The 16,609-nt window shown below is 40.7% G+C and overlaps 2 protein-coding genes across 3 annotated transcripts; one reads left to right on the top strand and one right to left on the bottom strand.

Moving 5' to 3' along the window:
• Nucleotides 1-1,408: 1,408 nt before the first annotated feature.
• Nucleotides 1,409-9,850, bottom strand: abraxas2 (abraxas 2, BRISC complex subunit). 2 transcript variants are annotated; one of them, XM_085799803.1, is made up of 9 exons: nt 9,738-9,850; nt 8,040-8,130; nt 6,651-6,687; nt 5,750-5,816; nt 5,299-5,489; nt 4,963-5,085; nt 4,085-4,169; nt 3,844-3,961; nt 1,409-3,188 (listed from the first exon to the last, which is right to left on the bottom strand). In XM_085799803.1, the coding sequence occupies exons 1-9, from the start codon at nt 9,807-9,809 to the stop codon at nt 2,614-2,616; spliced, it is 1,359 nt and encodes a 452-aa protein (XP_085655929.1). In that variant the 5' UTR covers nt 9,810-9,850; the 3' UTR covers nt 1,409-2,613. The 2 variants fall into 2 exon arrangements, with proteins under 2 accessions (XP_085655929.1, XP_085655930.1); XM_085799804.1 differs by having other exon boundaries at nt 2,047-3,188; nt 4,963-5,082.
• A 59-nt stretch (nt 9,851-9,909) lies between these two features.
• Nucleotides 9,910-16,164, top strand: eef1akmt2 (EEF1A lysine methyltransferase 2). The gene is made up of 6 exons (XM_085799805.1): nt 9,910-10,038; nt 10,616-10,681; nt 10,869-10,983; nt 11,338-11,445; nt 13,067-13,283; nt 14,078-16,164. The coding sequence occupies exons 1-6, from the start codon at nt 9,923-9,925 to the stop codon at nt 14,173-14,175; spliced, it is 720 nt and encodes a 239-aa protein (XP_085655931.1). The 5' UTR covers nt 9,910-9,922; the 3' UTR covers nt 14,176-16,164.
• Nucleotides 16,165-16,609: the final 445 nt, after the last annotated feature.

Genomic DNA, 16,609 nt, shown 5'->3' with positions numbered 1-16,609 from the left:
GGAAGGGTCACTCCATACAGTAAGAGTACATGAGTGTATATTTGTATTATGTTGGAACTTGATAGGTACAGGATCCTAACAATGGTAGTCCTCTCACACGTTACACAACGCGGTCCTCAGCCCCAGAGCCCTGCTGGGTTGTATTCTGGCCCTGAGGTCAGGGTTACACCTGCAGATGCCAGAAAGTAAGACTTAAAAAGCAAACATCTAGGGCCAGAGGACCAGGATTTAGAGTGAGGACCAACACTGAAAATTGCTGCTCTATACCACAACACTCAACTGAAACAAGCTTATACAGTAAGTGCTGTTGAAATGCTACCCCCCTACCCTCCCTTGTCTACTATACATTCATTATTTATTTCCTTATTATATTCCAGTACTCAAAGGAAACCACACTCCTAACAAATTGATTTTATCGTTTTTTTAAACATTGTGTGATTGTGTTGATCTGGGTGATTAATAAGTAAGATTTTGAGTGCCAGTTCCCGATCAGTGATGCATTAGCATTGCACACCAGAGCAAATGAATGACCCTAAGGCAAAAAACATGATGTACAAACAGGCTGTGTAAATAAAGCAGAGCTTGTTCACAAGGCAAAGCCTCTCCCACCACAAAAACGTCTTAATTTCCAAACTGGGTGCAACCTGCTGATCACGATGTTGGACGCCCTCCATGTGCAGTGCAAACGTCTGTCCATGCTGAATATAATAATGGTGCCTAGAACTAACCAGTTCATGCAGGGAGGGTGTTCTTCATCCAGCACCCAATCAATCCACACCTCAGTTGGACTTCAAAAAAAAAACAAATCATCTGCATGTCAGTTATGCTCGTCATACAACTTTGCCCAGCAGGGTGTTCAGTCACCAAACAGATTCCTCCTGACTTGACAGTTATAATTCCAGTTTTAAATGATGACGCGAGCAAAAAATCAAAGCTGCAACCAGGAGATACAGGTCCAATTTGAAGCATCATGAAAATTAAAAAGGGGAAACAGCTTTGGAAGCAGTGATGATTGTTTCAGGTAGACAAAACACATCATTCAAAGGGAAAGGGAGGAAGGCATATACAATAAGGATTGATTAAAAAAAAAAAAAAAGGAAAAAGCTGGAAGTCGATTATTGCAAACAAAACACAGTTAGTTATAATTTCACCCCTCAAGAGAGATCTGTAAATGTGTTCTGCGTGCAGATAGAAACTGCCCTGAGTGGAAGGCACTGTATACTGAAGCAAGGTCATGTTTTCATCACATTATCCAGGTCCATACACACGCACACAACACTGACCCAACCAGGTCAGAATACATGAGGTCTGCTGTCAACTATGCCGAGACAGGAAGGTGAACGCTCGCTTGCTGTTCCCAAGGTAACAATTCACACACTACAGGGGGTAATCAGCCTTCCGTTATGACTTTTAATAGGGAACAAGTCGGTGAGAAGTGTGCTAAAAGTGGTTATATGATCACAGTCAGTAGTATTAGACAACCAGCACTGTGAAGTGGAAGTAGCAGCCAGGTTTTTATATGAAGAACAGACAGATGCAGTTTGCTTTTTAGTGGTAGCGCTCTGTGTTGCAGCAGCAGCAGAAGGAAACCTTAAGCATCTGGTTAGTAAAGCTACAGTACATTTTGTTTGCCCTGTGAAACCAACGCACTAAAGCTGAGCAGAGTTTGGCTCAGGGTGGTCAAAGAGGACTAACTCAAGTGGCACAACATGACAGCATTGGTATAGCACAATAATAAAGAAATCTTAAATTTTGTTAAGTGCAGCAAAGCGCATACAATTTCAGTGTTATCCAAGAAGAACTAGACATCGACATTCTTGTCAATCAATTTAGATTAACTGTCAATCTGACAATATATCTATGTATATATATATTTATATATAAAGCACCCATTATAGAAGTGGCAGAGTAAATTTTGTTTGAAATCTATTCTTCATCATTTAAATAAGCAACTGTATGATTAAAGACTGTCAAACAAGAAAAATAAAAGTCCAAAATGAAATGAGAGAGATGTGTAATTACATATATGTTTCTTTGTTTCAGATTAAAAAATAAAAAGTTAACAACCATTTGCCTACTTCTTTAAAAAAAAACTGAAGGCTGCGGAATATTTTCCCTTTGCTCTTCTTACATGGTTTGTTTAAAAGATGGCAAAAAAAGTGCAAGAGTTGATGCAAAAGTGGGTGCTCAGAGTTGATGATGCAAATGTGAAACAAAAAGATAAAGAAAGAGTGGGCCTGTCTTTTAGAAAGCCGCCCTGCCAACCAGTTGGCATACACTGTTGTCATATCCACTTCTCACCCTGAAACCAGACACATCCACACTGAAGGACCCAGACCGATCCCATTCCAAAATGAAAAAAAGAAAACAGACGACTTTTTCCCCCAGTGAGACACACCTGTTAAGCCTGCAAAGCCTAGCAAGGTTTCTCCATAAAATGGAGAACAGACTAAGACAAGAAGAAATACACACAGCGGGACACCACCTGCGCATGCCTTTCACTTTCAGGACTGGCACTTCTTTTGTCTATATTTGTCTCTCTTTGATTGCTTGAGATGCCCACCTCTCAAGGTGCGTCACTTACGAGTGTCCCTTACACACCCCGTCACGTTTCTATGTGGTCTGTGAGCCACGTGCGTCCCCGTCGGGGCTGAGGGCAGCTGGTCGGCCTTGAGCTAAAACGCCGGCTGTGACCATAGGTGGGTGAGTGGTTTCACTCACTAAGTTCTCATATTCGCTACTGTCTTCATCTTCCTCATCCTCATCCTCGTCGTCTTCATCATCTTCCTGCCCTGCAGCTTGTCTGTCTAACGAGTCAGAGCTCGATCCGTCCCCGTTGCCAAGGTATGGGGTGCTGGGAGTGGTGACGGGGTTGGAGCTGGTGCCGAGGCCGAGGCCCAACCCGAGGCCGAGGCCCATCCCCAGCGGGCCGGGGGTAGGGTGTCCTGGAGAGCCCACAGCCTGGGGCCGGGGCAGTAGAGCAGCACTGGTGGGTGGCGAAGAAGAGGAGGGCAGAGAGTCGTCCTGGGTCAAGAGGTCAGCGTACGATGGCGGGTTAGGTGAGGTACTGGGCCGCTCCGGGGCAGAGGGTGTGTGGAAAGTTATCCTGGACAAAAGGGAAACCTCAGACGGTTCTGTGTTCTCCTCTGGAGTGGAATGGGAATCTGCATTTTGGGCCTCACGCAGCCCTGTGGAAGAAAGGGAAAGATGTAACTGGTAAAACAGTAGTCACGCTTGTAGTCCAGGGTACGTGAAAGAACCTGCAAAGTGCTGGCACATGAAATAAGAGAAAAATCAAGTTGGCCTGGTTGACTGATTAATTATTTAAAAAAGGCCTGAGGGAGAGTGAGTAACTCTCAGAAGAACTTTAAGGGGCCATGTCCACCAAACAAGTTTTTGGCGCTCACTGCGTCTACTTTCTACACAGATCCTACGAAGTCTGGCGTTCACAGTGCTCTCAGCTGAAAAAACGCTCTTAGGGGTGACCGTTTTTTGTCGACACACTCGGAGCGCTTCGAGTTGAAATCTGTTCAACTTTTAGCACAGCGCAGCGCAGCGCTCGCCAAGGTCATTTTTCACACTTTGGCCAATCAAAATACAAGAAGGGGCAGGAGCGGGACATACATGACCGACAGCAACACAACCAGAGACACGGCTCGGTTTATAAGTGTCAGAGGACTCGTTTTGTAACCTAGCAACAGCAGCATTCTGCCAAGAGGATGATAGATAGAGAGAGCGCTCTGCGAGTAAAGTCGAGGGCGTCATCAGCGCAAAAAGCGTGTTTGGTGGACATCGCCCCTAATGACATAATCCCAGTTTAGAGAATCCAAAACAGGTACGTACTCCTCTCCTCTTCCGCCGTCTTGCGTTTCCTGAGAGCAATTTGTTGTTTGAGTTTGTTTACATCCTCTTGAATTTTCTCCTTGACGCGTTCGCTTTGTTCTACCTCCCCACACACAGCCTAAAAACAAGACAAACAGGTGGAAAGAGACAAACAGAAACACCTCCTTTGAGCCATTTGCTAAGCAAACAATTTCACTACACACTCAGGTTAAATCAAACAGCTGTCTCTTATCCAACTCACCTGTACTTTGTCTTGTAGTGCACTGTAGACTTGGAATATTGTTCGGATATCCTTCATCACACCGTCTTTGTCAAAGAATTCAGCCCTGAGGACATCAACCAATGACATCATTAATACACAATAACATCGCAGAATACGAGTTTCCCGAATCTGTTCAGTCAGAGTATAAATCATGGAGGCTTTAGAGCAGTAAAGGTGCAGTGGTTTAAACTGTGTAGACTTTCTATATCAAAGTAAAATCAAACAATATTTCACTGGCTGCCACACATCAAAACACTGATCTTATCAAAGGATGGATAGACATGCCTGCAGTCTGCCCCCTGCAGAGCAGACGACACTGACACATTATTCTACTCGTCTACGACAGAAACAGTGAGTCTAAATTTAAACACAAAGATACAGAAATACAAGCAGCAGCATGTGCAGCTTGTCACACACCAGCTTTCTACTGCAAATACACGCTGGTTGTACAAACACACAGTGTCAAGTGTAAACTAGGACTAGCACACACGCACACACATATTATATATAAACAGGCGCTTGCTGGATGTCTTGGCTGCTGGGGTTTGCACACCACCAGAGAACCATGTACTTTAACAACCCAAGCAATGCACCCTCCACCCCAAAAAAAGAAAAGTGTCTCTGGAAAGGAATCAACTCCTACTGATTACTTGTGGGGGGAGTGGGAGGGAGCTGCACATGCTCTGCCCTGAAGGTGAAGCTGCAGTAGGCTGTCAGATGAAAACAGGTGGTTGCTGCAGCTTCACACACACCAGAGGAGACACGTGTCTGTCTAAAAACCCTCCCTGAGCCAGAAATGGGGGCAGTGAATGACATGGGTGCAGTGCAGAAAAATAATGATGGAGTCCAAACCTTACCCGTGCTCTTTGATGACCTTGGCGTAGTTGAGTGAGGTGTTGGGCACTGAGGAGACTTTGTATTCCTGCTGGCTTGTGTTGCCAAGGTTTGGGATTGTGAGGGTGATCCTCTGGTTGTACCTACTGAGTGGAAATGACCAGTTAGTACTGCTGCCATAATACTTGATACAAGTATTTGCACAAGTAGGGCTTCAACTAAGGTTTTCTTCCAATACCAGTTCCTGTTTGGTTCCAGTGCTTTTAAAATATGTCATCAATCTGTTATTACTCTCTGTGTGAGAGAACATGAAGCCAGGCACCTGGTAACAGAAGCACGGGTTTGTGTGTGTGTGTTACCTGCTGTTCGGTCTGAAGAGCACATATTCCAGTGCGTGTGTGGAGCTGTTGGCGGTGGAGATGAAGCTGAATAGAAGGAAGACGAGGTCGGGCACACCGAGCAGCTGAGTCAGCTGTTTGTGGATGATCTGTTCCCTGAACGACATCTGTTGCTGCGTGTTCCTACGGAACCGGTACCAACCAATGACGTTCTGCATGACACAAAAAAACAGATCTTTCAAAATGTGTTTACTCCAACAGAGAAACCACTAATCCATTCCACAATTTGGGGTGAAGTAACTTCTAGTGTAATTTATAATTTGAATTGCACCAGTTAGTCCCTCATTAGTTTACAATAGACTGTGAATGGAAATAAAATAAAAATTTAGTACAAAGGCAAAAAGAGGGCATAGGACACCAGTCACAATGTATGTCAATTATAAACATGTAAAAAAAAAAAGAAATCACTCACTTTCCGTCTATCTTTAAGAATGCTGTTGAGATTCTCTTCACTGACTTTGCCTGCGTAGTCATAAAAGCTGATGAGAGGAGGGAAAAAAACAGGTAAGTTCAAACTGACTCATCACGTTCCTGCTGCTCCTCTGCCTACTTGTGTTGCCCAATCTTGTAAGATGGGGCCATCTACTGTCCAATGTCTGATTAATTCAACCTCTACTGTAATTGATCTAAAGAAGACAAGTTAAACTGTCTGTCACTATTACAGTGACCTTAAAGGTACAGTATGTAAGAAATCAAAAGCAACTGGCCGTAAAATCCTCCTAATATGTCACCGAGACTCAGGAATAATGTTCATATAACATGATGAACTCACCAACAACAATAGTACAGCCAGAGTATTCGCATTAAAAATCTTTTTTTGCAGACTGCAAATCATGTTTATGTTTTGAATTTACGTGTTTACATGTTGCGCCACCTAGCCCTCTCTCCCAGTCAGGGCGGCGTCAGTGGCATTTCAGCCTCCAGTCTGGTCCACTGAGCTGCCGCTACGGCTGGGAGAAAAAATGAGATCGCTGTGTTTTGAATTTGACTGCAGTAACCGTTTTTGGCCACATTCTTACATATTGCACCTTTAAATCTAAAAATATATATATATATAATCACAAGGAACCACTACTCTGCACAGCACACACGCACGTTTTACTGTATCATAAATAATTATACAGCTCTCATTAATTCCTGTTATGCATGTTAGAGCACATTTGTCAGGACTTCTTAAAATTAAACAATCCCACAATGACCATATTATCTCCCTACAGCAGTGTCTGTCTACAGTAGTAAACAAACATGATGAAATTCTGGCACCTTGCATGATATGACTAATGACAAGAGAAAATAAAAAGCCCATATCTTACCTAAACAACTGTGCACAAGGATCATGGTTATGGATTTCTGGAGGGAACAAATAGTAACAGGTGTTACAGTTATATCACTCTTATAATACAGTGGAGCCCATAGATGACGTAAAGGACTGCTACTTGCACACACATTCACATTCACACATTACGGGATCCCTGGACTCTTGCATTACACCTTGACTTTTAATTCTATTTATACGTATGATGTTTCTTTTTAATGTATGATTTGTCTAAGTATGATATGTGTTGAGTGGGATTGTGGGGATTGTGGAGCTGCTGTGCAGCACAAATTTCCGTAAGGACAATAAAGGTCTTTTACGTTTAAGTTAAGTTACTTATGACTGTTCATTATTTTCATGAAGACAAAACTTTTTAGCCCTTTGTTTTAATCACACAGCAAACTCATAACGCATAAATACTAATCTTACTGAATAATATGTTACTTTAGCTTTTAGTGTCAGTCATTCATCTTCATTTACAAGACAAAACACACACCAACCAGATTCTTATTACAACCTCTTTGAATATAACTTTACATAAATCTGAACATTTCTGCGGCTGAGTAAACCGAAACTGAGAGATAACAAAATAGCTTCTCACTGGCATCATTTGGAAGGAGAAATTTAGGAAGCAGTAAAAAGAACACAACTTAAAACTTCTCTTATTTTTATACTTTTTTTTTAAATTCATATTTTGTCAAATGAAACTCTAATACTTCTTCCTGAGGCTCTTCTGCAGTTATACTATCGGTAATTGATCCTTTTTCAAATTAAAATGTAAACTTGAGTAAAACTGACAAAATAATTGTGTTTATTCTACCTGCTCTTTAAATGTCACCTTGTCCACATTATGTTTGACTGACTGACTTGAAGGCCAGCTTCAAGTGCTAATATCAAACTTCTTAAGGTGGGCTGAGGTGGGGCAGTGACCTGATTTTGTGAGAAGGACTGCAGTCTTAAGAATGATAAAAGCTGTCTTTAATAGCTCCAACTGATTTAACAGGGGAGGAGGAAGATGTCAGTCTGCACACACCTACACAGTCTTGGAAAGAGCTCTCATAAGCAAATATGTGAGAACACGTGTACAGACCATGAGTGTGCAAGACCTTTAACATAATTGGATTACGTGAGCTCTAATATGCTACATCTTTTTGAAAATAGATAAAAATTGCTAAATGGTATGGTGTTAGGTTTTATTCCCACCGGCACACATTTTGACTTGTCGAAGTACAAAAAACAGATGTGATTGGGATTTGTGGAACTGTGACCCCACCGGTGAACCTCTTCGCTGCTTTATAAAGGCTGCTGTCAACATTTGGCATTAATCCACTGCTACTTCTTGCTTAAGATGCCACAAAGTTTGTGTTTTGTCTGCTTCGGGGCTTACCTACTACTTGGAGCAATTCTGCACTGCTGATCTGTGTGTCACTGATGCTGACAGTCTCTTCTTGCCTCACATCTCCTAATAGGAAGCCCTCCTGTGCAAACACATTTTAAAAGAACCAGAGTTAAGACACCAATGTAGACCCTTTAGATCACTTTTAGTGTGTTAAACAATTTGCAGAAAATTAAATCAAAAACTTTTTTTCAAAGTCAGATAGCCCCAACCAAGTATTGAGTGCATATAGATGGACATACGTTTCAGAGGGCCAATATTTCCATATCAAAAATGCTTCTTTTTTTGTCATATTCAAATAATTTGAGATACTTAATTTTAGGTCTTAATTAAGACATAATCAGTACAATTAAAAGAAATGTAATAAATAAAGACATGTTTCATTCTGTTTGTAATGAATCTATATAATGTAATAGTTTCACATTTTGAAATGAATTAGTGACATAAATAGATATTCCTATGATATTCTAATTTATTGAGATGCACCTGTATTATCTTTGGTTTTGGGAAAAACTGTCAAAGAAAACGTGCACTCTATATATTTATTTATTTTTTTGTGCAAATTTGACACACTAAACCATGTATATTTAACAAGTTCAAAAGGCATGAGTCATGATACAGTGGTGAAATACGAGTTACTTTGGAGACTAATGGCCAGAGGATAAAGTTTGGATAGTGATTTTGTTCATACCATATCAGAGTCACCAGTTCGTAATCTAAACATTCCTTCGTTTAGCATAAAGAAACATTTCAGCTTTTTTTTCCAGGGATAAAAAACCCAGTCGTTTACTTCATGTGTGAAGGAACAATGTCTAGTTAACACAGCGCTGCCTCTTAAGGAATGCAGGCGAACTCGTAGGCAGCAACAATCCACCTGCTCAGGTCGACTTCAAAGTCTTGTTATGAGGAAAACAGATGTAAACAGCGCCGGGTGTTAGCTTAGCTTTCTCTTTTTTGTTGTTGTGGTCGTCATGATGTATTTCTCTATTTAATTGCACGTCAAACGCCAAGCACACCAAAGTCGAAATAAAGAAGAATATTTGTCCACGCACGTCAGTCATTTTGTAAATTAAGCTGCTTTGATCTAAATGCAACTCACATTATCCAGGTGGCTAAGAAGCTAACCTAACCTAGCTATGCGGAAACGAGTAAAACAAAAGAGGTTATGGTCTTATGATGCGGGAAACAACGCGTGCAGTGTCTTATATTTCACGAGATACTAAACCACAATCAGATATCATAATAAAGTGTCTGTAGATATAAGCAGCACCGACACACGGAAGTCACTTGACTTGGTAGCTTCGCTAGCATGCTAGGTGGTTAACTACTGAGTATTTCCTGGACCTCTAACTTTCCTAGCAGCAATTCCCATATTTATTTTCCTGTACACGGCTATTTGTAGCTCATGTTATAACTTGACATTTAACGCCTATGTAGCTACTACAAATTACACAATTTTGGATAATTATACATGTCTTTTTTTATTGCTGTAGCCACACAGTCTGTTCAGACACAGCCCGTCGGTAAATAGACGGGACCAATGCTAGCTAGCCAGCAACAGGATGATGACACTGGGAAAACAACACAAACTAATGACGCTGGTGAACAACCAGACGCATTGTCGAGTCACCCAAATTTTTTTTTGCAAACACTGCACGGCGGCCTGTCAACACAATGCAGCATACTTACATGATCTGAGTTGCTGTTGGCGCTATGATAACACACAGAACTAAAAGTATAACCTGAAATGGATGCCGCCATGATGGAAACATCCCTATCAATCCCGATGCCCCCCGCGGTTGCAAGCAAAGCACACACACTCCTCGCCGCGCAAGGGCTTCTGGGAGGTGTAGTCGGATTGATACTTGACAAGCATGGAGGACGCCACGGAAGGCACACATGGCTGTGGTGGTGGAAACACCTCAGATCAGGAGGAAGACAGAGCCTCGGAAAACGATTTCGGACCGTCAATACTCGGGACAAAGGAATAGTGAGTGTTGTGATTGTTGTTGCTCACTAGGTTTTTGTTTCTTTGTTGTTATTCTCGTCATCATCAGGCTCCACCACCACAGCTACGAGACAGACAACAACAAAGCTAACGAACGTAACTTCAACCCCTGTGTCTAATATCTTTTAGGATCACATAAGTCACCTTATATTCATGCATTTTACCACACTAAATGCACATTATAACAAAGCTGAAATGTTATGACCATACACTCAACCAACATGTGATGAAGAAAAGTTGAATTGTACAGTAAGCTTGCTACTTGCAGTCGGGTAGATTGAAAAGACGTGCAAAGATGCCATGATTAATGAATTGAAAGCAAAATTATTTAATTATGTAATAGTCATTTAGATACATGTATAAGGGTGCTGGTTCAGGACAGGCAAAAAAAGACACATTGGGTGAGGGTAGTATATACAGTGTATACTGCACTACACTCCTGGTTTTAGGGCAATGTATCATCTGTGTCTATTTTTTTAAAATAACTTTTTATATATATAACTATAGCCTATATATATATTATATATAACTAATTGTCATTGACTGTCCTTTTCTGCAGTTGGGAAAAAGCATACCAGAAGGAGCTTGAGACATACAAAGACATTGGGGATGTTGGTGAGATATGGTAATTACAGAGTACTGACACACTAAGGAGCTATTGGCCTGAATTAACCTCACATTTCCACTGGTTATGATGGGCATGAGTGTATATGACAAAAATCTACTGATTTCTAAAATACAACTTGTTTAATGCAGTATTTTTGTTTGTATTAGCCTTGTTATTTAAGTCTGTGTTTCTGTCCTTTTCTAAGGTTTGGCGAGGAAAGCATGAGTCGTGTGCTACGATGGATGGACAAAATTAAGATTCAGGAAAATGCTGCTATTCTGGACATTGGCACTGGAAATGGAGCCTTTTTAGTTGAACTGGTATGAACAAAATAAAATACATTTTGACACTATTACAATGTTGTTGTTTTTAACCATACTTAGTTTGGATGTTCTTAAAGGTCATTTAACAACATAGCAACATCTATGACATGAGGGAAATACTCATATTTACAGGGTACAATCTGAATGCCATTCACCTCCATATTATTTTAATCTCTCCACCAAGAGTTAAAAGGAAAATATATTTTTGATTTTGGTGAACTGAGCCTCAACAGACACTTAGCAAGTGACAGCACCGTCTACTGTGATGACCATGTTGACAAGCTACTTATATTCCTGGACATTTCTTTTACCATTTGATAAACCTTGTTCTTTCTCTGTTTTTATTTCAAGGCTAAACATGGATACAGGAATCTGACAGGAATCGACTATTCTCCAGCATCCGTAGAATTGGCCAAAAATGTTCTGGAGGCAGAGGACTTGCCGAATGTTACTGTAAAGGTGGGTTCAGTCATGTTCATAAATTTACTATTACTGTACAGTTAGTTTACACTAGGATATGTGCTACAAGCTCCTGTGTTTATTGTGCAAGGCAGTGATTGGCAGTTGAAAATATACATTTTTGGGTTGGTGGGCTGCTAATGAAATGTTTGCCTTTTGTTATAATACTCTGATGATGACGACATTTACACTTTTAAAGGGGAACTATGCAAGTATGGTCGTTATTTCTCTGTTTTGGTTGCTTTTTTTCTCTTCGGAGCTCCCCCTACAGTTTTAGAGATAGACCTTGTGTCTGGAGCTTCTGTAATGGTCTCGCCAGGAGCAGTTCCCATAGTGAAACACCGAGCAAAGTTAGAAAAAGAACCTCCATTCTCCCCGTAAAAAGTCATTTAACCATCACAATTACTCTGAAGCTGTTTAATTGAGGTAAAGCTCTTCCATAATTCCCCTTTAATTGATCACTGTTGTACTGTATGAGTACTTGTGTGAAGAATGCAAATCAACACTTCATTAAACTAAAATAAATTCATCATTAAGTTTTATTTAATCTGGTGGATTTGTTGCACAAATCACCCATTGATAAAAAAACGAATCCCATTCATTCCTAAAGCCCAATGATACAATATAGCTTTCAGCACTGGAAGGATGGAGGAAACTCTCCTGTGTTTACCATGTGGGAGAGTTGGATAGTTAGAAGGCCCTGAAAGTGATGGAAGTCTGCCCACCATTCAGATTAATCCACCTCAAACCCCAAATGACTTGGCAAGATTTAACACGTCTACTACTAATGTGTATGTATGCAAGAAAAACAGGTAATAAATGCTGCTAGATCTATAAGGGATGTGATGAGTGAGTGTTCCTCCCTTGTGTGCATAGTACACCTGCATATATGTTATATGCGTAACACACCCATGACAGTGCGTGTTTTCCTTGGACAGGAAGCCTGCCATCGAAGTAAATGTTGACCGTAGGTGGGTTAGGAGAGCAGTGTCTGTGTGTGCGATATGTTGGCATCTTGTAAATATTTTCCAATATTGCAGAATGCCAAAAAATATGTGCAAATGTGCTCATGTTTGTGTGTTTATGTGGCCACGTGATGAATAAGGCCATATCTCAAAGGTCACCTTTGGTTTCAGATCTATGCCAAGCCCTGTCTCGTCTCCATTAGTCACTGTCCACCTCTTCTGTGTGCGTTCATCCTCACAGTTTTTTTTTGTCTTTCAAAGTTCACACTCAAATTGAACCCAGGTCACTTGCAGTAATATATGAACATTTCTGTCTCCACTGTTGATCCCCTCTCATAAATTTCAAATTTTGTGACCCTTGGCTTGTGAGTATGTGGCTCTTGAGTTCAACCTCGAGATCTGGTTCTCTGCCCTCTGTCCAGATAAAGGCCTCCTTTCACTGGTGGTATGGTGGGTCAGCAACCTTCTCCGAATTATGTCAGCAGCTGGAATTTAGTTTTAAAGTGAGCCAGTGAGGTATAACGCATTTCATCTTGGTCGATGCTGAAAGATTTCTGCTGCCGGTAACTACATAGTTAGAGAGTCAGACTAAACATGAGGCGCCACGTTTTGTATTTGAACAGAAGTCTTTAACTTCTCATTTTTTTTTATTTCAGGAGATGGATTTCTTAAACTGTCAAGGGGAGCTAAAGGACTTTGACGTCTGCATCGACAAAGGAACATTTGATGCAATAAGTTTGAACCCACACGACACAGAGGAGTGCAAAAAACTCTATGTGCAAGCTTTAAAAGGCGCTCTAAAGGACAAAGGACTCTTCGCTATCACCTCCTGTAACTGGACAAAAGAGCAGCTGCTAGACCGATTCAGTGAAGGTGAAGGAAATTATGTCTGATTATTTATTTTAATCAGTTCTGTTGAATGTCAGCAGGAGAAAACAGCTTAAAGTTTGCTTGCCAGAGCGTGCTGTTCTCCCAAACAACCCCAAATCAGCTTTTTCAACATATTGAATGGTTGCTGTATTTAGAAATTTGAAAAATGGAAATTCAAATTATATCAATTCATAAGTTAATTATGTAGATTTGACCCTGCTTTAATCCTAAACCCAACCTAAATATGTTATATTTGTTAAATGCATTTGTTTTGCAATGTTTTAAATAGGTTAAAACTCCCACAGAACTGTTGCAACGCATTGTGTGATTTATAGTTGTTGTGTGTCTCTGGCAAGTTAACATCTTTATACATCTGGGTGTTTTGTTGTCTGACCTTCAGTCAAAACACACAGACACAGCTCTACAACGCTGACAGTTACCTGGCAGGTTGTTAAGCTGCAGGCAACAACAGCCTTGTAAAGGCAGAATTTCGGCAAGCGTCCATTAGCTGTCACTCGTCCCAGTGTAGTCACTCTGAAGAGCCTGCAGGGGGCCAAAGGGCCATGAGATCTCATCTGTCACACTGACAGCTTGTCTTTACTAGGCCCCAGAAAGCAGCACAGATGGCGGATGGACAGCTCTTTGCTCACAGCTCTCCTTAATGCCCCGTAGCCATAGTCCACATGGAAAGATTGTAGGAATCTGTGTGTAAGACAGCATGTTGATGTTAGCTGCTGCTAGTTTGCATAATGCACATGTCTTAACCTGCACTTCTTTTTCTCTGCGTTGCCTCACAGGATTTGAGTTGGTACAGGAGTTGCCTACACCCAGTTTCCAATTTGGAGGCAGGACAGGCAACAGTGTGACAGCACTCGTCTTCAAGCGATTACATTGATTCACATGTCCCTGGAGGAGCATATCTGTCTTTTTTTCCTTTGTCCCATCAGTTCTGAAATTTTTCTGTTTATCACAGGAAATCATATTATCTGTGTGCATTAAGACATTTTTTATACAAGATCTGATTATGTGGATCATTTTTAAAAACTTTGTGTGCAGACGCAGACATTCAGAGTGGGACATTTCTTAGAAGATGAAGAAATCAGTTTTGTTTTGGTTCTGTCATTAACTTTACACTGATAAAGACGTCTGTTATGTATTTACATGAAATTATTCTGTAATGTTTGTGAAAGATGTATGCATAACAATAAGACTGACTGATTTATTTAATGCTACTTATAAGGTTGTTTCTATAAAATAAAATTATTGAGTGCCTTGGTAGTATTGCAGAAATAGTATCCATGTCATTTTCCATCAGAAGTGTTTTAGAGCATACTCAATACGTGTGATCTGGTGATTATGAAACAAAGATACAATCTCTTATTAATCTCACATTGGAGGTGTTTTAAAATTCCATGATGTAAACGAGTTTAAAAGCTGAATAAGACAAACAGCTCGTGCTGAGATAATCCTCAATTTAATTTTGGATAACAAGAAATGCTCCCACATGAAACCTCTTACAGCTGATTAACATGAGTTCTCCCTGGCCCTTGATGTAATGTAGGTTCCCATGTCTTGTGGCATTTATAGCCTTTCATATGTGAACTCTTCACCCTTTTGCACCTATTGACACCTATTTGAGTGAAATATTTCTTTCATGATGGTATATGTGATAATAATCCAGACAATTATTCTGGTTGTATTTAATTTGATTAATTATCAGAGACCTATTTAGTTTGACTTCATTGCCCCTGAGTAAAACATTTTCATATCTCTGTATATCACAGGGATGTACAGGGGCCTTAAAAAGAAAAAAAAAAGGTACATGCAGTAATTTGTACTGAACATGGCTCCGTGTTTCATAAGTCATCTAAGGACCCCTCAATTGACTTTGCAGGGATCCTGTTGGGGGTCTGACCTACAGACGTGACAACTGCTGTTCTGTCTTACCAGGTAGTTAATTGCATCCATCTTTCATGTCATGTGAAAAATAGCCCCTAACCTAATTGGCTAAACTGGAAACCAGCAGAGCCTGGGGTCCCGAGGACCATGATTAAGAACTTCTGACATAATGAATAAACAAGAGGCCACAGCATCTGTGAGCAGAGGAGCTTGTCTGCCATTTCCTGTCTGAATGGCATTATTAATAACTGCCAAACTCAGGATCCTAATTGCATGCTGGGCCACAGGCCCAATGGGAGCCATCGATGCTGAGGCACACTGTTGAGTAAACACATGCAAACTTTACAAGAATTACAGCCTGGGATTTTACAAGGCTCTGGATATCCTGCCTGGATGTGCATATTATGCCCAATTTTACAACTCTCACAGAGACTTTCCCATGGAGCGAGATCTCCTCTGGGCTGCAGCTCAGTTACAGTTCAGCTCAGTATCCTCTCCTCTACGATTCAGTCACCTTTCACTTTCACTGTCTCTAAAACATCTTGCAATGCAGGTCTTTCTCATTGGCTCGTTGTGTCATTAAGTATTAAAGTTACCTTCTTGAATATAACATTGCCCACTCATTTCCCATGCACAGATGCTGTTGCTGAGAAACCAGACTACACCACAGTCCTGTTTGCCCAAGTAGAGTCATGTGCCTTTTGGTCAGTTTTTCCATGGGTTGTTATAGTGGATCCTGCACTATAACAGAAATGAAATTCAGAAAAAGTATTAACTTTCATAGAAGATGTTTAACACTTGTTGTTTATAATGAACATGAAAAATCATGAATTATTAATTAGGTTTTGTAGATCTGCTGAATCTGTTTGAGCAATATGTCCTGCTGACTGTGTGATGACACATCTGTGTCAGACATGCCACAGTGTACTGTAGACTCATTCAGGAAGTCAAACAGGCTTTCCTATTAAAAAGACCCATTTTAAGCAAAAGGGAATTTGGAAGCATTTCTTTCTGTAATCTTTGATAGTTATTTCCGTCCTCACCATGTAGTAAAATAAAACACTAAACTGTGAATCTTTCTTGGTTGAACTGAGCCGTAGCTACAGAACATTTACAGCTGTCAGCACTTTCATGGCTTTTGGAGCTGGCACATGTTTGAAGCTGCACTTTTATTCCACTCATAATATTAACCTATACGGGTTTTTGGACTTGATGCCACAGCCCACTGGCTGCCCTACCAGCATGAACACCAAGGCTTTCATTTTAACCTCTCAAGTGTGATTCTGCAAATATTTATGTTTTTTTCACCCCATCTCCGTGGAAACACGTTTGAAGGTCCCCTAATAGGATTTTCGTGGATTGATTGAATTACTGCACCATGTAGCACTGTGGTTTTCCATGGCAGGGGAGCCAATGTGGAAGTGGGAAAG

Source organism: Trachurus japonicus, chromosome 15 (assembly GCF_045865225.1).
Source record: "Trachurus japonicus isolate A0001 chromosome 15, Traja_1.0".
Lineage (NCBI taxonomy): Eukaryota > Metazoa > Chordata > Actinopteri > Carangiformes > Carangidae > Trachurus > Trachurus japonicus.
Note: the sequence above shows the minus strand (reverse complement) of the source record. Positions and strands in the feature narration are given on the sequence as shown.

Coding starts and splice junctions, on each gene's coding strand:
- abraxas2 (XM_085799803.1), bottom strand. CDS start 9,809: ATGGCGGCATCCATTTCAGGTTATACTTTTAGTTCTGTGTGTTATCAT. Junction 5,490..5,749: donor TTCTTAAAGATAGACGGAAA/GTGAGTGATTTC, acceptor TGTGTCATGCAG/AACGTCATTGGTTGGTACCG. Junction 3,962..4,084: donor CACTACAAGACAAAGTACAG/GTGAGTTGGATA, acceptor TCTTGTTTTTAG/GCTGTGTGTGGGGAGGTAGA.
- eef1akmt2 (XM_085799805.1), top strand. CDS start 9,923: ATGGAGGACGCCACGGAAGGCACACATGGCTGTGGTGGTGGAAACACC. Junction 10,682..10,868: donor GGGGATGTTGGTGAGATATG/GTAATTACAGAG, acceptor TCCTTTTCTAAG/GTTTGGCGAGGAAAGCATGA. Junction 11,446..13,066: donor TGCCGAATGTTACTGTAAAG/GTGGGTTCAGTC, acceptor TTTTTATTTCAG/GAGATGGATTTCTTAAACTG.